Genomic DNA, 21910 nt, shown 5'->3' on the forward strand with positions numbered 1-21910 from the left:
ACCATCATTTCTTCAGTGCCACTATAGCTTCAAATAAGTCAAAGACTATATGTACTTATAGGTTTTTAAAGATTATGTATTAATTTATGGTTTAAAAATGAAACTAATTTAACAGCACAAGAACATTGTTTATGGACATCCGTGGAGATTTTCAGTCATCCAGATTATGGTTGTCCCAAAGGTGCTTTTCAAAAGACAAAGGTGTTTTTCCTTGAAGACATTTCGTTTCTCATCCAAGAAGCTTCTTGGATTCTTCAGGAAGAACTGAAGAAACTTCTTGGATAAGAAGCGAAACGTCTTCAAGAAAAAAACAAAGAAAGCCCAGTTGCCTTTTGAAAAGCACCTTTGGTACATTGTTTATGGAGATGGCAAAATTGGTTGTCAACTTCATTATGCCGGAAATATAAAGCAATGGGGAAGACTCTTTTCATCTATAATGTGGGCTCGATCCACTATTGTCCTGTTTTAATTTAATATTATTAAGTTTGTTAATTTGGTTTTGGGGACATGAATGGGTTTTAAAAATGTGTTATTGAATTAAATACTGAAAATGTGGAATTTATTAATATACAAAGAACTCTAAATTAATTTAATATGGAATGTAGCAAAGACATTTATTCTGTTACAGTTAAAAAAAGGATCAGACTGGATTTACAGTTTTAAGAAGACGATAATGCTTGCTCTCTATTTATGAACTACTTCTTTTATTAACATATTTAAAAGATTGACCAATAGTACTCTATGTAGGTAAGGGTAAATGCTACATTAAAAATGAGCTATTTTCTGCAAGTCTAAGAATATACTCTGTTCTCTTTTTTTCTGTCTTTTTTGTGGGTTGTTTTGTTCTTTTTGTTCTATTTCTGCATGTTAAAATTTTAAAATATTGGAAAATTCAAAAACAGGAGGAAGTAACTAAGATACAAGACTTCACCAAATCTTCTTCTGAATATATAAAAGTCTGAAAGTTGGTAACCCAAGTCCTGCTGTCTCTGAATTCATGTGCTCATTCAGCAGGATAGAAGAGTTGCATTCACTTTGTTTAAACCCAAGCCTAGTTATTGTGTGAGCTAGAATCAGTGGTGGGATTCAGCCAGTTCGCACCACTTCGGGAGAACCGGTTGTTAACTTTCTGAGCAGTTTGGTGAACTGGTTGTTGGAAGAAATCATTAGGGCAGAGAACCGGTTGTTAAATTATTTGAATCCCATCACTGGCTAGAATCCTAACAAAGCAGTGTCAGATGGATTCATTCAGTCACCTAAAATGCTTGCCTTTGCATAGAAAACCAACGAAGTTTCAGAAGACTAGGTAAATAATATTACAGAACATTTTAGGTTTTGTTAATCAGAAAACAACATAGAAAGATAGCCATACCTAATATTGAAATAGTATATTTGGAAGAATGCTTGTGGGTTTAATACTCATTTTGAATTCTTTTCCCTGCTACGTGAACATTCAGAGAATTTTACAGAATTTTGCACGTTTTGACTAGGACTACTTCTATGATATATTTTTTTTATTAAAAGTGTTAAAAAATACAAAGAACACAAAGCATGCTTCCTGGAATTCTTTCCACTGCCTTTACCAACAGAGCTATATGTGTGTGTGTTGTGTGTGTGTAAAAGTACAAAGCAGGATGCATACACAACTCTCATTAACATGATCAGGACTAAATTATCCAAAGCTGAAACAAAAAGAAAGGAAACACTTCTCAAACTTTCCAGACAAACTTATTTTTCATGTTGCCTTAATACTGATTCAGAGTGCAAACTGAAATGGATTTTACACTATAATTGAGTCATGTTGTTCAAGTTTTAGCTAAATTTTCAAACATGAGAATTTTTACACTACGAATAATTTATGCACTGATACCTAAAGAATATTTTAATTATTGCATTACGAATGGCACGAACTTTTACTTGCACTTATTATGTTGTGGTGAAATGCTTTTGTTACTGTTAATTTTTCTTACACGTATACCATTTCTTATCCTTGGGACGTACTTCAAAGATGTTAGCATAAAGAATACTTTTAGCCTGAAATACATCTCTTGCAAGGGCTGTTAATATGAAATAGAGAATGAAAAAGACTTATTAGATTCAGGAAATCCAGAAAGATTGAACAGTCGCTTGTGGAAATGGTCTTGGCAGTTAAACTAAAGAGTTTCAGGCAGCTTACAAAGGGTTAGTTTGTATGGTGCGCCATGTACTAAGTAATGAAGCATAACAAAGGTAAGCATATTTATATGTACTAATGCAGTTAAAAATCAGCCTGTGGTAACTATCTAGGGAGTTTTCATTTAGCAACCACAACTGAGATCCACAAGTTGGTTGTTAAGTGAAGTGATCATTAAGTGAAACTGAAACTATGCTTAAGATCTTATTTCAGCTTTCTTTTGCTTTACAGACTTACAAAGCTTGCAAATGTGAGGATTTTTGTAAAGTTATTTTTTTATCACTATGAAAAAGGTTGCCAAACAAGGAGTCACTAAACAAGGACTACCTGTATTTTAAGTGTACTCAAATACTTTAGCATGCAAGTAGAGTACTTGTCTGATTAAAAATAAATAAGCTAAAAAAATAAATAAGCTAAAAAAATTGGATTCAGATACATACTTTGATACAGAGGACTCTAAAGATCAATATTCAATTGAAGCCACAACTTTTCCTTTCAGGATTAATGGATAAACAGTTAGAAAAAAGCCATGGAATATTATTTTAAACTATGATTACTGAGATTGCTGTATGCACAGAGACAAAAATGGTTGATGAAGTTCTGAAATGGATTAATCAACTTCTTTCATTTAGAGAAAACACATATTTATTGGAGAATGGAAGCCTCCTGTGGATATTTTCTATAAAAATGGAAAAAAAAAAAAGGAATCTATGATTTATGGGTTTGCTGATTAGATTGGACAGTTTGTAGGAAGAAGAGCAATATGATATAACTTTAGAAAGGGAACTTAAAAATTACTCATATGTACAACTACTGTGAAGAATACCAGAAGCCTCTTCTTTATATCTTTTTACTTTCTTTTATATTTTTCTTCATTTTTTAAAAAATTTCTTGCATGTTTGGCTTTTTCTTTGATTTTACTTTTTCCCCCTTTACTTACTTTCTATTAGTTTCTATTAGTTATCTTCTTGTTTAAAAGTTTTTTTAAAAAATTATATTAAGAAATAATAAAATATATACCGGTATATGGCAAAATCCCTGCCAATGCAATGCTTGCAGGCAGCAATTCTGTTTTCTCTAATTAGCTTATTAACTCCCTACAACCAGAAATTTAAGAATGGTCCAATAAAACATGGAACAGCGATCAAACATGTACTCACCTCTGATTTAAAAATATGCTCTTGTACTAAAAAAATCTGGGAATCACAGTCCTAACAAGTCTGGAGGGTACCAAGTTGGCAAAGGTCTATGCCAGAAAGATCAGAGGATTAAATAGAATTAAATATGTGGGATGGAAATTCTACCTTAGAAATATCTGTCAAATGTTAACAATAGAACTAAGCATTATGAATCTAATAAATTATCTGTCAGATTAAACAGAGATGGACCATATGCTTGCTAATTGCCTAACACATCTACTGTAACAGGGTGTCATCAACAAATCAAAGAGCATATGAATGCAGTTATCGGCTGAACTCTACAATGAGAACATACATAACATCATTTTTTAAAAATCTTACAAGCTGCTTCTTCTTAGAAGTGATTGTATAATCTAGATAATTTATAAAACTGATCTTCAGGAATAGTTTACACCTAAATTATATTTTAAACTATGTTCTACTGGACTCATAGCTCCTCCTAAAGGAACAGGTGGCATCCATAGTTGGGAAAGCCTTTGCACAACTTCCTGCTTGTTCATAGACCAGCAGACCCTGTTCCTACTTACTCATGTCCTAGTGACTTCCCAACTGGATCACTGTAATATGCTCTACGTATAGCTGACCTAAAAAAGTATTTGCAATTACTGCGTGTTCAATTCTCACCAGGCTCAAGGTCTACTCAGCCTTCCATCCTTTCTAAGGTGGGTAAAATGAGGACCCGGTTTGTGGGGGCAATAAGCTGACTTTGTGTAAAATATACAAAAGTATGAAGGCTATTGCTTAACGCATTGTAAGCCACCCTGAGTCTCCAGAGAAGGGCGGCATATAAAAATAAATAAATAAAAATAAAATAAATAAATAATAGGTTTAGAATTTTTCTACTGACAAACATTACTTGCTTAGCTCTTCCTAGTGACCTTCTCCTCTGTATTTTCTATTAAAAAAAAAAAAAAGCTTCCTGCTTTTATTACTTGCTCCCTATCATGACACAAGCCTTTTTTCTTTTTTTGGTAAATTAAAGCAGCAGGAAACTTCCTGGAAAGCTATACACTCTCCCTCTGAATCTCTCCAATCTTAGTTTACAACTGTACCTGCAGAACAGAATTTGCAAGATGAATTAATTTCAGAAAGAACAAAGAAGGCAAACAGCCTTATGTGCAAGCAAGGCAATACAAAGCTAAGCCTTGATTTAGCTCTGTGTGGATCAGCTTCTGTGAGACTAAACAACGCCTCAGGCTCATATTCTCCCCTATTCTCTTCCAAAAGGGTTAGAAGAAAGGCTTAACCAGGATTTAGTTTCAATTTTTATTATTCCAGGCTCATTGTTAGGAATGAATCATAATGATAGTTGAAACCTAAGTATAATTGGTAAAAAAAAATAAATTACAAATCCTTGTTTGTATAACTAACTTGTTGAACAAACAAAAGTATGTTAAAGCAAGGGTCTCCCAAGCCATGGACCGGTACTTGTCCATGGCCTGTTAGGAACTGAGCCACACAGCTGGAGGTGAGCAGTGGGAGAGTGTGAGTGAGCAAAACCAAAACCATCCGCCCTCCTCATGGTCCATGGAAAAATTGTCTTCTAGAAACTGATCCCAACCAAAAAGATTGGGGACCGCCATCTTAAAGTATAAAATTATTACCAATACTTAGATATAAGTAAGAATAATTATGAAGGATATAAACTATAATCAATGCTTGTATAATATCTGCATAATCGAATAAAAATTAGACAAAGACAGGTTGTTGATTGGCTGAACCACTGCCACATCATAGTTTACATTAGTGAACAGGTATCTATATGTATTCTCTGACTTCAATTAATCAGTTATGAGCATTTTTCTCATTTCTCTTGCATAGATTATGGATCAAAGTACTACCCCAAGGAGCTGCCCTATAACAGTATTTCTCAATCTTGGCAACTTTAAGATGTGTGGACTTCAGCACTGCTAGCTGAGGAATTCTGGTACTTGAAGTCCAAATATTTTAAAGTTGCGAGAAACACTGCTCTATAAAAGATTGTGAAACAGACAAGGACCTCTTAAATTTTTCAGAAACTTTCTGTTTTGTGGTACATTATTAACTGTTTAATATTGCTATGAAGATGTATTTAAAAACACTAAGCCTCTGAAACCTAATTTTCCAATAACTATTCCCAGAATATATTTCAATTAAAATTTGCATGTACGAAGCATAGGAAGTACTTGAAAGCTCTATGTCAATGTTGGCAAACCTTTTTGACACCAAGTGCCAAAATGGGAGCACTCGCACGTGGGGGAGCAGCGGAAACCTGAAGAGCAACTCTCCGGTGTACATACACTGGAGTGCCAGAAACTGGAAGAGCAGTTCCCTGGCACACATATGCGTGCAGGGAATCTGAGCTTCCAGTTTCCGGCGTGTGCATGGGTGCCTGGTCTCCCTGTTTCTGGTGCGCGTGCGCACGCAAAGACCAACTGGCCGACACGCACCAGAAAGCAGAAACTCAGCTTCCTGGCACGGAGCTGCTCTTCCGGTTTCCGGCGCTCCCATGCACACAAGAACCAGCTGGCCAGCACGCTGCAACCTGGAAGAGCAACGGGCGACGGCTGTCGTGCCTGGAGAGATGGCTCTGTGTGCCACTTCCGGCATGTGTGCCATAGGTTCATTATCATGGTTCTATGTTGTAATGAAACTTCAATTTTGATTCCTACTGATTTAACAATTTTGGGGACTATGATAATATTTTATAATAAACGATTCATTCCTCTGAAAGTCCTTAACTCCATTGGGCCATCTGCTGGAGTTTGCACATTGTAGTTGGATACAAGGCATACTACAATATTTCTTCACATACTTTCACCCACACTGGCACACATGTAGTACTATGAATCTCACTGCCATAACTTGAAGAACATCCAAACATTGCACATGTCATCTCCTCTGGCATGGTATTTAGTTTTGGATAATTCTTCATTGTCCCTACTGTAACTCCCATCTTTGAAATGTTGCTTTTGCTACAATACAAGAAAATGCCTTAATATTCTTTCAGAGTAATAAGTCTTAATTAGAACCAGCAACATAATGCAATATATTGCATTATGCATCCATATAAAGGGCACTATTTTTTTTTTCCTGCTGTTGGGGAATAGCAAATTGTTTTTTTTTTTAAAAAAACAATTAGCCTAACATACATGATAAAATTATTTCATTGTTGGAAAAAAAAGTTGCTTCTAATCAATGAATTTGCTGAATTTGCAACCAGCCTTTTGTGGAAATTCATGAGGAGAGTACAACATTGATGGAAAATAAATACAATTGTTTTGATTTTGTTGAAAATAGATTATAACATTAATCAACTTTGAGTTTATTTCTATTGTAATTGATATCATAACAGGATATTTGGGACAGGCTGCGCAAAAATTCTGATTATGAAGAATAATACAACTTGGAAAGAGAGCCTTTGTAGCAATTAAAATGATTCACTACTATTCTTATTACCATCACCACATATATTTTCACATGGTTTCTCAATGTCCTGAGTACAATCAACTGAGATAATCTTAAACTACTTTTTTCAAGGCATGATAATCTATGGAAAAGCAATTTTTCTTGTACCTGCTTGCTTTCTGTTTGACTACCAGGATTGTTATTTGAGATACAAGACTAATTTCTTGTGTCAATTGAATGCTCATTTCCAGAAGTAATTGCTGTTGCTGGAGTAATATAATCTTATTTATGAATTGGAAAAAAATGGAGTTTTCCGTTCAGCCTCTTTTGTTTCCCCAACAACACTGAAATCCTTAAAGTCTCTTTGCTGTTCTTTTATTTTTGAGAAGATTCAATTCAGTTAAGTTTAATAAACTAGAAATACTTCCTCTTTGACCTGCATTCAAGAATATTTATAACAATTCTGGTATAAAATATCTTTCACACATCAAAATATATCTTCATTGCTCCTGTAAGGCAGGTCAAAACATTCCCAAAATTATTTGGAGCAACTTGTGCAGCTCTAAATGGTCTGTCTGATTTCTTTTATTAGCGTAATTTACTAAAAACTGAGCATCTTGGTTTCTTGAAATCTGGAATTGGAAAGGGAAATCTGGACTTCTTTCATTCAAGGGATTTACAAGGGAAGTTTATTCCCCCCAAAATACATGGTTTTATTTGTCTCTAGCATATATTTTTCAAATCTGGATAACCTTCTCATGTACGGAAGTGTGAATTTCAATTCTTAAAATTCCTCAGCCAACATGGCCATTGATGATCATTCTGGGAAAACCATCTTCTGGGAGGGTTCCCAGTTTGAGGAAGTCTACCATAGCCTTGCTCCTCAGTATGCAAAAGGAGAATAAGAAAGTTTAAACATTCCTTATCTGGCAGCAGGGCCATTTCATGAGTTGAATTCCATTCATAACATTTTTGTAATTAGCTCTTCTCTTCTCTGGAAAAGAAGCTTTTGTTACAGTTAAGATTCATCACAATTTGTTTTCTATGAACTTGACAAACGGCTTAATCTTAAAACTATGATAAATTAATGAAACTGTCTTGTTAGGATTAGTTGTAATTTAGGGTTGGAACAGAACACTCAACTGCAGTAAATCAAAAGTGAAATCTAACCTACTTAATAGCTCTGCTGAAAAAGGACACCTGTATTCAACTCCTATTCCTGTATAATACTGTAAAGCAAGATATGATATTTGAATGCAGTAAATGCACTCGTTGGTCTCATTCTATTATTTCAATATTCAGTATGTCCTAAAACAGTTTTGTCAATAGCATGTTTACACCACCAAATATCACTTCTTCACTTTCCAAATCTGCATAGTTTTTGCGTCTAAGACAAATAAATAAATTATATAAACAGCATAAACGTACAGTACATTCATATTAATTCCTAGCCAGTCTAAAATTCAGATACAATTATAACACAACACATAAAATTAAAACTTAGAGAAACAACAAAAATAAAAACCCCAAGACCTTGGGATGTAATTTATTTATGTTACAACAATCATTCCAATTCTTGACTTTTAGAGATATTGTACACTAAATCTGGTGAAAATTAAAACTGTAGTGAGTGAAGGCCATTTTTTTGGTAAATCTGGTTTGGATATGATGACACAAAATGCTATCACTATGTTATATTGAACTGCTCTTCCAAAATAGACTCTCTTCATGTGAGAAAAACAAACATAAGAAAATATTACTTGTTCTAAAATTCAACATTTTTTACCAAAATCTTTCAGTTACAATGAGCAAACTTACAAATCCAGAAATAAATGGGTTGAATAATAAATAAATAAATAAATAAATAAATAAATAAATAAATAAATAAATAAATAAATAAATAAATAAATAAATCTTAAACAATACTTACTGAAAATTATGATTTGGACTGTGTGTTGGACCTGGGAATAAATAAACAATAATTAAAGAAACAAACTACTACTACTTACTACTAACTACTTGAACTTAACTATGAAGGCTTTTGATAAAAGTATAGAATTAGTTTGCTACTGCCATCTTTGGTAATTTTTTTCAACTTTCTAATTTACACTAACCAGTAAAATACTGTATTTTTATTTATTTCAATCAGAAAATTCAATTTGAATGTGATTTTTGTAAGATAAGATCTATATAATGACTGCAGAGAATTGTGGCTCAAACCTTACAATTTATAAAAGCACGTCTAAATGTATTTAATGAGCAAGAATGTCTAGAGATACTATAATGAAGACTACTCATCCCCCAAATAGCATGGTCCAATACCTATCAAACTATTGGCAAACTATCTTTAAACTATTGCCAGCTAAAGCAGGGGTCTCCAACCTTGGCAACTTTAAGCCTGGATGACGTCAACTCCCAGCAAAGCTGGGGAATTCTAGGAGTTGACGTCCTCCAGGCTTAAAGTTGCTAAGGTTGGAGACTCCTGAATTAAAGGATTGGCTATATTTTAGACATACTCTTACTGTGAAAATTATCCCTAGATATGTAGAACTAGAAATATATCAGTTAAATAAAAATCTCTAGCACACTAGAGCCTTCTTTCCCCAATTTCTTTATGCAAGCACATCAAATCTTTGAAGAATTCTCTAAAGCGTAGAAGACAGTAAAGGGACAACCCCAGGGGTGAAATGTAAAATTTGTTACTACCGGTTCTGTGGGCCGGTTTGTTACTACCGGTTCTGTGGGCGTGACTTGGGGGGGTAATGTGACTGGGTGGGCGTGGCCAACTTTTTTTTTTTTTTCAAAGCATTTTTTCTAATGCTTTGAAAAGCCTCTGCCGATCAGGAAACTCAGCTGGGATCGTCAGAGACTTTTCAAAGCATTTTTTTTAACCACTTCTTCGGCCAAGAGGTTACAGAAAAAAATGCTTTGAAAAACCTATGACTATCCCAGCTGAGCCGCGCAATCATCAGAGGTTTTTTTTTTTACTTTTAAAAGCATTTTTTCATCGGAAGAGGTTGTGGAAAAAATGCTTTTAAAAGTAAAAAAAAAAAGCCTCTGATGATCCTGCAGCTTAGCTGGGCATGGTGGGGGGTAGGGGCGCAGGGATTTTTGCTACCGGTTTTCCGAACCATCTACCACCATCGCTACCGGATTGAGTGATCCGGTCCGAACTGGGAGCATTTCACCCCTGGACAACCCATTTAGAAGACATAGAAGGGAACTAATTAATGACAGATTTCCTGCATGCTGCTTTGTTCAGAAAGAGGCACAATCCCCTAGTCAAGGGAACCTATATGTGAGCTTTCCCAGAAGAAATAAATTGCTATAATCCAACTCTGTTCTGACAGAGAGCAGCTCATCGGTAGCCATCTAATTGTCAAACTCAAAATGACGTATTTTAAATTATTTTAGATGTAAAGAATTAAACCCAGCACTTTTTGGATGCAGAGATTAAGCCCATCACTAAATTCAACAAAACCGCATTGTGGCTGAATATGATCCATTGTCCAAGTGAATTACTTAAGTTTTTTTTTCAAGTTATGCAACTTTTACATCACATGATCAAAGTTGTAAGTTCTAGATAGGAAATGGTACTTATTGGTCTGAGCACAAAAAGATAATGATTTCAAACAATTCTACGAAAAATGAAGTAATGAAAGGCTATTTGTCTGTATCTTTCACAAGGATATTTTCATGACCATCTTTCACATTTCTGCACATTCTCTAAACTTCACATTTGCTAACTATTCCATCTCTATCTACTTTCTGTTATTGCTAATTTATGGTATCAAATTCAGCATAGACATACTGAGAAAGAAGTATCACAATAATCACAATATTGTGATTGTGAAAACTAAAAGTTTATAAAACAACAAAGCTCATTACAAAATTCCCCATTTTAAAATAAAGTTATTCACCTAGTCTTACAAAAAGAACTCCTGTTGCAGTTATTGTCTTCATCCCATTTGTGGCTACACACTGATAATAACCGGTATCAGTTGTGTCAAGATCTTGGATCCGTAATCGTGAGCCATAGTCTGTTTTTCTTATAATGATTCTTCTTGGCTCTTGAACCACTGGTGCATCATTTTTTAGCCATCTAACATTGGGTGATGGATTTCCTGCTACTTTGCAATGTAGAATTGCTGTCTGGCCCTGGACAATGGTGATATTGTTTACTGGTTCCAAAAAGGTCAAAAAGTAGCCTAAAAGAAATTAAACAGAAAGCAGAAGCATTAAAAATTGAGCTGAGATGAGCAGATAACTATTTATGTGACTGCACTTAGTCTACTTTACCATTAGCCAAGCATAAATTGTACCATCTACAGTTACAAACTGAGCATGGTAAGGATTATTTTAGCATCTTTTTCAGCTGGAAAAAACCATGCAAAAATATTGTGTCTGTTCAGGAAATAAATTAAAAAGAGATATTAGCACTGAAATAAAACATGAGCCTGTGATTCAATATTCCTGTCCCCACAAGGGGGAAAGTCTTTCTATATAAGAGAAAAATGTATCCTCCAGCACATCTGATAGCAAGGTATCAAATCACAACAATATAAAAACCCTATGAAATGTATAACTTGTAAGATGCATGTTTATGAAATTAATTAAAAAGAGCTCTTAGATATTGCTACATATATAGTATATCTGTACTACAAAGTGCAAAATTAAACACACATTGTATGGACAAAAAAACCCCAAACAAACGCTCTTAGTCCCAGGAAGAAAATTATTCTGATTCTGCTTTGGCCTTTCTGTAGCAGCTGTTGAGCCATACTGAATCAGATTAATTACAATCAAATTAATGTCATATTTAACTCATCCCAAAAAAATTGATGCCCCAAGTGATATCTTGATGTTTATTCACTTTTGAAAAACCAAAAAGAGACAGAACATTGAATTACATTTATAATCTCATGATACTTCTAAAATAAACTTATAGTAGGTAAAGAATTCCCTTGGATTAGAGTAGTGGCTAAGACCCCAGGCTAAAAATTGGGAGACTCTGAGTTTTAGGCATGAAGCCTGCTGAGTGATCTTGGGCCAGTCCCTTTCTCTCAACCCATGGAAAAAGGCAAGGGCAAAGCACTTCTGGAAATTTTAGTACGTCCTCCAAGTATTAAATAAACCCAGTACTGTTTAGCTTTCTTCAGGATTAATTAATTTTGTACTATTATAATACAAAATATATAAGAATTTCTGTAAAAAAAAGTAATTAAAAATATGAATTAACAGGCATAAGATAATTTTATAATTTTAAATATATACAGAGGAAGAATACATTAATGTTACATTTAATACCTTAATTGAAACAACACAAAGTATTATTAAACATAAGTTATATTTCTGTGGAAAATTAACTTTTGGTCAGAAGTGAGCATCAAGTATAGTTATATTACAACAGCTTTTACTTTGACTATGAACTTTGATTGGATGAAATCCAAGAAGCTATTCTAGAAGCATTCCAAAGCTTGGATATTAAACTTATTAGTTCTTTAAGGGCAGACAATCTCAATTTCCATTTCCATACCTAAATGTATTTTTAAATCCTTTGAGCTTTCTCATGTAGCATGAGAAAGGGATGTCTTTTGTAGAACTAGTAAACTACTGCAGTTATTGAAAAAAAGGTTAAGTTTAATTCAATACTTGAATTGGCTTCATAAATATTTTGACCAACAACATTCCTTTTCTTTACTAGTATGTAACATATCTGATTATTCTTTAATATACAGTATGCATAATCAATAATTAAGTTCTCTGTATCAAACTTACTCAGACTTTTTTTCTTTCTCTACAGCTGAATCATGTCAATCTACTGACATACATGTCATTCTACTGCACATGCCCGAGTTAGTCGGGTGCAGGCAATATTAATTTGAAAAGCTGTAACATGTATGTTAAAAGGTGAATTGTATAGTGTAAGTTTCCCGATTTTGGTGTTTTCAAAATGAGTCAGGGCTTCGATTCCAAAAATTTCATCCAGAATTCTAGAAATTACAATTCTGACATAGTTGCAGGGGAAGGGGCAGCAAATGGTGCAGTACTTGCTGAAATTCCAAACATTCTCACGCTGTTTTGACACTGCTTATATTAAATACTGAAGAAAAGGGTGCGTCCCAATTACACAATGCCCATTAATTTTAAGCAAGTCTAAACAACTTGTAGCTTTCCATGCCAAATACAAGGTATCTCCCAATTATGGTAGCCTCTCAGATAGATAATTTGCTCATACCTTTTGTGGAATTGCAAAAAATTATGGCCATAATAATAGCATTACACAAATGATCGCCATCTGCATCCTTCATAACCAGCTTCCAACAGGCACAGTAGTGAAGTTGGCAGTAAAACTGGAAGTTGTGGTCATATTACATCTCACGTAACAACTGTGGATGATTCGTTTAACAACCACACTGTGAGTGATAAGTCTTGTGTAGTCATGCGGTGCTTTGCTTAACAACTGCGCCGCTTAGCGAGGGAGTTGCTAATCCCAATTGTGGTCATTAAGCAAGAACTATAATTGCACAGGGACGCAGTGGCTCAGTGGCTAAGACGCTGAGCTTGTCGATTGAAAGGTCAGCAGTTCAGCGTTTCAAATCCCTAGTGCTGCGTAATGGGGTGAGGTCCCGTTACTCTTGTCCCAACTTCTGCCAACCTAGCAGTTTGAAAGCACGTAAAAAATGCAAGTAGAAAAATAGGGACCACCTTTGGTGGGAAAGTAACAGCGTTCCGTGTGCCTTTGGCATGCTGGCCACATGACCACGGAGTCTTTGGACAGTGCTGGCTCTTCGGCTTTGAAACCGAGATGAGCACCGCCCCCTAGAGTTGGGAACGACTAGCACATATGTGCAAGGGAAACCTTTACCTTATAATTGCACATTTTAGTCTTTTCCTTCATAATTACAGCACCACCTTCACTTCTGTGCATGTATCAATCAATTCTACTAGGCAAGATCAAACCACCTTCACTTAGATCTATTTCATCATTCCCCTTTCTATCTAGGCAGATATGCCAATGTATATATTCATACTCAGACACAATGATTCTTCCATGACAACTATCCACAAAACTTAATTTCACAGTCTGCTGCATTCAGTTTCAGTTTCCTTCTTCTTTTGTTGTTGTTCTTGTTACAAATTTGACATATTGTTCTTGCATTTATGGTTTGTTTACTTATTTAATGAGGTACCTAAGAGAAAGCAGACTATAAAACTCACGAAGGGGTATAAATTACAGCAGGTGCCCAAATGTGAATTTAAGCTAAGTCTTGGATTCAACACATGGAATGCATTGAATTAACAGTTATGCATTGGAAACAAACAAGTTGGATGACAAAATATTGTATTCCACAACAAGAGATCTTTACCAGAATTTCTAAATAAATATTGAGCTGTATGAATAATAACCTCAAATTATGTGCTTCAAAATTTTAGATACATTACACATTACTCTAAAGTGCTCAGATTCTTGGCAGGTTGATTTTAAACTGGGTCAGTGCAGACTATGCTATGAGAGGGCAAGTTGGCTGGCATATAGCCAAGCATAATTTCCATAGAACAACATTCCAAATTGTAGTATGTGCTCAAAATAGTTTATAAAGAGAAGGGCTGAGTTGAGTTCTGAGACGCTAGAACCATGCCAATGCATGTCAGAGATAGTGTAGGAATACAAAGTTTAAACAGTTCAAATTCCAGATAAATGGAAAATGATTGTGGATGTTGATACTACTGTAGATGTTCTAGTATAATAACCTAAATTCATGGCTCTATTTTGGAGTTATTTTATTCCTTCATGTAAAATAATCCAAACACTACAACATTTAAGTATGACTCACTGCCAAAAACATAAATATTCCCAGGGATTTCGATAGTGGCTGATTTGTACACAGATTGTCAACATATAAAATATTTCTTGATTAGTGACATGAGAAAATTCCAGTGTGATATTTATACTGAAGTAACTGATCTGGATGATCTGTTGGGCAAGTGGGTGACTGAACAGAGTAAGACATACTTTTTTTGAAAGATATAACACAATGTAACTGTAGTTTAACTGAAGTTGCTATTGTTATGGAGACAGACATGATAAATTATTAGTCAATTGCCAATAACTGCAAGGAAGAGCAGCAAACTCTGATGGTCTTTTATTAAGAAAGGTGCTACTTGCTGTTCATGGGGCATCAGATATTAGATTGGATGAAACAAAGTAAGTTAAAAACATCTTTAAAACTAAAAGGCATGCTTCATAACAACGTTCAACCAAGTTATAACTAATGTTCTTCAGAGCCAACGTTATCGTAATCAAAGAGTTTCCCCCAGTTTCCAGTATTTGCTTCTTTTGTTACTGGCAACAATCCTTTCCCCAAACCTCAAAAAATTCAACTCTTGAAGTCCCCTGACATGCACGAAGGAGGGGGGGGGATATCTTGGTTTACTTTCTACGACAGAGGTAACTGCTTCTCCCTTTTCACAAAAAGGTGGGAAAGACAAGAATATATAAGGAAAAATATTGCTTTAATTCTTCCCAAAAGAAGATAATGCATTTTAATTAACTATATTTTGGAAAATGAGGCCGAAGGGAAACAAAACCCATTTAGGACTTGGCCTAGGATAGAGTTTGAGTAGTCATATTCAATGACCAAAATAATAAACATTTAATTTAATTTAATTTAATTTCCAATTTATATACCGCCCTTCTCCCTGAGGACTCAGGGCGGTGTACAGCCAAGATAAAAAACATAGAATACAAATATTAAAACATTTAAAAATATATATAAATTTTGGCCCGAAAGTTAAGAATCACAAACTCATTAAAAGAATTTAAAAATTTATTCTAAGCCAACCCTGCTTGCTGAAAAAGATAGGTTTTCAGGGAACGACGGAAGGCATTGAGGTCATGGATTCTTCTTATCTCCGGGGGCAACTGATTCCAGAGGGTGGGAGCCCCCACAGAGAAGGCCCTCCCCCTGGGGGCCACCAGCCTACATTGTTTGGCTGATGGCACCCTGAGGAGGCCCTCTCTGTGGGAGCGCACGGGTCGATGGGAGGTCGTCAGTAGCAGCAGGCGGTCTCAAGATAGCTAGGCCCTATGCCATGGAGCGCTTTAAAGGTGATAACCAACACCTTGAAGCGCACCCGGAAGACCACCGGGAGCCAGTGCAGCTCGCGCAGGAGCGGTGTTACATGGGAGCGCCATGTTGCTCCCATCACTACCCGCGCTGCTGCATTCTGGACCAGCTGGAGCCTCCGGGTGCTCTTCAAGGGGAGCCCCATGTAGAGAGCGTTGCAGTAGTCAAGGCGAGAGGTGACGAGGGCATGAGTGACTGTGCACAAGGAATCCCGATCAAGAAAGGGACGCAACTGGCGAATCAGGCGAACCTGATAAAAGGTCCCCCTGGTAACAGCCGTTAGATGTTCCTCCAAAGACAGCTGCCTATCCAGGAGGACTCCCAGATTGCGAGCCCTTTCAGTGGGGGCCAAAGACTCGCCCCCAATAGTCTGCGATGGAGTCAACTGACTATATCGGGATGCCGGGAGCCACAGCCACTCAGTCTTGGAAGGGTTGAGCCTGAGCCTGTTCCTCCCCATCCAGATCCGCACAGCCTCCAGGCACTGGGACATCACTTCAAGGGCATCGTTGGGGTGGCCTGGGGTGGAGATGTACAGCTGGGTGTCATCAGCGTACTGGTGGTATCTCACCCCAAAGCCACGGATGATCTCACCCAGCGGCTTCACATAAATGTTGAACAGAAGGGGCGAGAGGACCGATCCCTGCGGCACTCCACAGATGAGAGGCCTCGAGGTCAACCTCTGCCCCCCTGCCAACACAAACTGCAACCGGTCGGAGAGAAAGGAGGAGAACCACCACAACACAGTGCCTCCCACCCCCAACTCTTCCAGCCGGTGCAGCATGATACCATGGTCGATGGTATCAAAAGCCGCTGAGAGATCTAATAGGACCAGAACAGAGGCATAACCCCTGTCCCGAGCCCTCCAGAGATCATCCACCAACGCGACCAATGCCGTTTCCGTGCTGTGCCCAGACCTGAAACCCAACTGGAACGGATCTAGATAGGATGTTTCCTCCAGGAATTGCGGAAACTGTTGCGCGACCACACTCTCAACAATGAAGCGAAGGTTGGAAACAGGACAATAGTTGGCAAATGTTGCTGGATCCAGGGACGGCTTCTTGAGGAGAGGCCTCACCACCGCCTCTTTCAGGGCAGCGGGGAAGTGACCCTCACTCAACGAAGCATTAATGACGCCCTGGAGCCAGCCTCGTGTAACCTCCCGGGAAGCCAGTACCAACCAGGAGGGACATGGGTCCAGTAAACATGTGGCCGCACTAAGTCTCCCCAAAATCCTGTCCACATCATTGGGAGTCACAGCATCAAACTCTTCCCAGATAACATTCTCAAGACTGTTCCTCATCACCCAGCCCTGATCTACCCAGTCAGAGTCCAGATCCCCCCGGATCTGAGCGATTTTGTCATACAGGTATTGTCCGAAATCCTCCGCCCTGCCTTCTGATGGAGCAGGGCGCGGGTCACCCTAAACAGGGCGGCCGGACGATTCCCTGATGACGCAATAGAGGCGGAAAAGTAGTTAGACTTTGCCGTCTTTATCGCCACTAGGTAGGCCTTAATATGCGACCTTACCAGTGTTCGATCAGATTCAGCGAGACTGGCCCTCCAACTGCTCTCCAGGCGTCTTTTCCAGTGCTTCATTTCCCTCAGCTCCTCAGTAAAGGAGCCGCACGGGATCGGCATCGGGTCAGAGGCCGCAAAGGCACAACTCGGTCCAAGGCCCCACCAGCCGCCCGATCCCAGGCGGCTACCAGGTCCTCGGCCGAGTCATGTGCTAGATCCTCAGGAAATGGCCCAAGCTCCGTCTGGAACCTATCAGGATCCATCAGACGCCTGGGGCGGATCCATCTAATTGGGTCCGCCTCCCTGCGGACCCAAAAGCTTGAAAGCTACTATTGAAATAAAGAAATATAGCTTTATTTGAAATAAAGAAACAATAGCTTTATTTGATATGCCATTCTTTTTTGAACACACAGCAATTTTCAGTTACAGTGGTACCTCAATACTCATCGTTAATTGGTTCCGGGAAGTGTAATGAGTACAAAAAAAAAATTAGTCCCAAACAATTTTTCCCATAAGGAATAATATAGTGAGTCACAAGGCAGTTGACAACGACAACTTCTAGATTGTGTATTGAGTATCAAACAAGTGGTGAGTACCGGGACAAAATTTTCATATCAAAATGTGTTGAATACCAAATCTGATGAGATTCAAAGCAGTTGAGTACTAAGGTACCACTGTAGAATAAATTAGTTATGGCATCAAGTTTGGGCTGACTCTTAGCAACCACACAAATAGAAATAGAACTTCTCAAGGTATATTATTTTTATAGATCATATGAATATATAAATAAGTACTAGTAATAGTAGATAATAGTAGATAATAAAAATAAAACATTCAGATCTTATACTTTAACAACATAGTCATTAAAAAATGAAATTATTTCTAATACCTTTGTGTGTTGGAACGGGTCTAACATGTCCATCCATTTGGCCCAAAGAATCATCAGAATCTGGGAACTGTACTTCACCTGTATAAGACAATGAAAACAATATAAAGTACTTAACATGAAACTGAGTTCTGATCGGCAATTGTATTTTCTGGAAAATTTTGAATCCTATGCTAATTATTATAAATTAAATTAAATTAAATTAAATTAAATTAAATTATCAAAATCCAATAATCTGCACAAGAATTTGGGCAACATTTTATCAAAAAATATGTAGACTATTTTATGAGGTTTGGAGAGTACATTTAAAGTAACAAAAAGCTTTTGTGGGGGGAAAAATGGCTTTTAATGGAATACTGGGGCCAATACTTGGCAAAAGGCAATACAATAACATTCAACTGCAATGTACTTTTAGAAATACAATTTTTAGACCAATTATAATTTAAACTTCAAAAACAGTGAAACTAAAACTTGTTGAAGTGGAAAATGCTGACCCTGATAAATTTTCGAACCCAGGTATGTGATGTTCAGTTTATCTTCTTTTCTAAAAACCACTTTTCTCCCCAGCATACCTTTGCATTTGTTCCCATTTACAGTCTATGGAGATTCTCAGTCATCCAGGTCATGGTTGTTCCGAAGATGCTTTTTCAGAAGGCAAGTTATATAAGTGTAATACAAATGGTTAACATTGATTACAATGTTTCAAAAGAGGATATGATTAGAAAATTAGAGCTCATTAGTTCCATCACTTGTAACTCATGAATTCCATCAACCGTTGTGTGCTCTCTGCTGTACAAGTCCCAATGGACATTGACACACACACACATCTATTTAGATCTTGAAAAGATCTTGAACTATATTCAGATGTGGTGGGGGAGCGGCTTACACCAAAGACAGTATACTAAATAGCATATTGCCCCCTAACAATCTGGGTCCTCATTTTACCTACCTCAGAAGGATGGAAGTCTGAGTCAACCTTGAGCCGTGAGATTTGATCCACTGATCTGCTGAACTAGCAGTCAGCTGAAGTAGCTGCAGTACTGCACTCTAACCACTGCGCCACCTCAGCTTCATCTCAAATTAAAGTTTAAAATATGTAATTATTTCTTATCAGAATATACTAACTTCAGTTAGTATATTCTATATACTAACATACTAAATTAGTATAAATTAGTATACTAACTTATACTAATTTAAGCAAAGTCAGGCCTTAATGAAGCATTATTCTCATTACTTCTTCAGCAATGCAATGATTTACTACTCATTACTCTTTCATATAAATTAGAGCACAATGAGATGCGAAGAACAGTACTTGTAATATAAAAGCTACCTTATTAGTAACTGAAATTTAGCCTTAAATAATTATAAATAACACAAACTGTCTAGCATACTTGTTAGAATAATGCCAAACACTTAAATACTATATAAAGTGACCCGAATGCAAGAATTGAACTGAAAGAATTGAAACAATTCTTTGTGTGAACTGCACAAATGCTGCTATGGAATTTGGTATCCAGAAGTCAATAAATCTCTTTGAAAATCGTACCAAAAAAAAAAAAAAAAGATTCCTCAAACCAAAAGGGTCGATACATTAACCCATCAAAGTATCCCAAACACAATTGACTGATAATTTCTTTTTCAGACCTTTATCTGAAAGATAGCACTGTGGGATAAGACCATTCTGTCCCTTCATTGGCTGATTTATACAATGGTCATAAAGTCTATACATAGACAGCTATGCAAAGTGAACTCTTGACCTAGGCAACTGAAAAGAGTATATAGCTAAATTCTACAGGGCTGTAACACTTTAGCACTACTCTTCATTGCTGCAGTTAGTTTAAACAAAACATATGTTACTTGTTTAAATGGATCTTTTCACACATGCAGAAGCTAAAGTGGCTATGTAGGCCAACATGCTTCTCTCTACTTTGTTGTGTGGAAACAAGTTGAGTATATTGTGGAAAAGCACATTGAATGCAGTGGAAAGGGAGTAAATAAATGTTTAGAAATAAAACAAAAAGGAATGATGGCAGGAATGAAAATGCTGAATCAATATGCAAATTGAATAAATGTCAGTGATCAATACAACAATAGTACATAGTTTGGTCATGCAAAGGAAATGAATGGAGACTGGATTTCAAAACAAATATTGAAGAAGGAGGAACAAATCAAGAGCAAGACTGAGAAATATATTGTTGCATGGGATAAATAACATTATCAAACAGGGAAAGGTGAAAAGAACTAAAGGCAATGTAGGAAATGGTGTGTAGATGTGGAAGAAGCAAAGATGATTTACAAGAGTAGAAAGGTTTGGGAGGTTTAGTGAATGATGTAATTTCTAATTTTAGAAAATTAAAGACTAATTTTACCTATGTTTATCTTATTTCATGTCTTTGATTCATTTATTTTATTAATTTGCATTCCCTTTTCTGTCTTTTATGTCAGCAGCCCCCAACCTTTCTGGCATCAAGGACCAATTTTGGAAGAAAAATTTGTCTTCCACGGATGGGGGGGAGAGGAGGGGATGGTTTTACATGCAACCTAGCTCCTGTGCATACGCAGATGAATGTTAACTCACCTGCTGCTTGTGCAGCCTGGTTCTTAACAGGCCATGGACTAGTACCGGTGCGCAGCCTAGGGGTAGGGGAGCCCTCCTTTAACATAATGTTAATCTTGAAAATAACAGTGTTATGGGTATGTATATCTGAAAATCAAACTGGTTGGGGCAGAACAAATTCAGATCTGGGAAACAAAGTAACTTATGCAGGAATTTGGAAAATGAAAATTTGTAGCAAATGAACCAGTCGTTCATATTTCAGGTTTTTGAGGGCATAACTGGCTATTAGGACTACAAAAAATAGCCCTGCCTGCCTGTTGAGAGAAGAGAACATGACATACAAAGATTTTAAATTGCACAATTCCAGGCTATGTGGAAGTCTTCAGAAAGAAGGTTTAGTATGCTATCTTTAAACTGCTGGAAGAATATGGGATCTAATAAATATTAAAGGAATAGCTAGGGCCACCCTGGATGTTAAATCTGCTAAAGATGTAAGAGGGGTTTTAGATATATTTTATGAGACTCAATGTGCACAGAACTGAGTGTCATGATGGAAATTACAATACAAATGAAGCCACAACTACAGCTATTAAACCCTGATATTCAAAATGCCGAATCAATGAGCTTCTCTGGAAGGCTTGGCACAGCTTTTCCCATTCTACTGAGCCTGTGTGTGCCTCCCACAGAAGATGCTGACCGAGACTGCTAGTAAAATGAAGATTCAAGAGACTTCTGGAGCGGTTTGCAGAGTCCAAATGTTCTGACCTCTTCTGATCAAGTCTTGATAAAATAAACTTAAGAAATTGGGCTGTTCCCAGAGTTTTGATCCCCTTTTAAAAAGATGTTTGGATTTGGAGGAAGATGGTTAACAACTTCAACAACAACTAGATTTCTCCAAAACAGTCTTCCTTAATTGGAAAATAGCAGATGACTGAATTATTTCTTACTGTCCTGCGGTTTACAAAAAAAAGTTTTCTTTTTTTCTTTTTAATTATTTATATAATTATTTAATTTATTACTTAATAAATAATGGGAAAAGGGGATTTTATTATATTA

The 21910-nt window shown here is 36.7% G+C and overlaps 1 protein-coding gene across 1 annotated transcript in view; it reads right to left on the minus strand.

The window, feature by feature from the left end:
- The window catches only part of ROR2 (receptor tyrosine kinase like orphan receptor 2), a 34617-nt gene extending 15730 nt beyond the window's left edge, over nt 1–18887 (minus strand). Inside the window, exons 1-4 of the mRNA XM_070934525.1 lie at nt 18870–18887; nt 18301–18448; nt 10680–10967; nt 8690–8720 (exon numbers count right to left, since the gene is read on the minus strand). Coding sequence (XP_070790626.1) covers nt 8690–8720; nt 10680–10967; nt 18301–18448; nt 18870–18887 — 485 coding nt within the window. The remainder of the gene's footprint in view (nt 1–8689; nt 8721–10679; nt 10968–18300; nt 18449–18869) is intronic.
- Between the last annotated feature and the right edge of the window lie 3023 nt (nt 18888–21910).

Source organism: Pituophis catenifer, unplaced genomic scaffold (genome assembly GCF_029215685.1).
Source record: "Pituophis catenifer annectens isolate HBS135680 unplaced genomic scaffold, rPitCat1.0.hap2 SCAF_2, whole genome shotgun sequence".
Taxonomy (NCBI): domain Eukaryota; kingdom Metazoa; phylum Chordata; class Lepidosauria; order Squamata; family Colubridae; genus Pituophis; species Pituophis catenifer.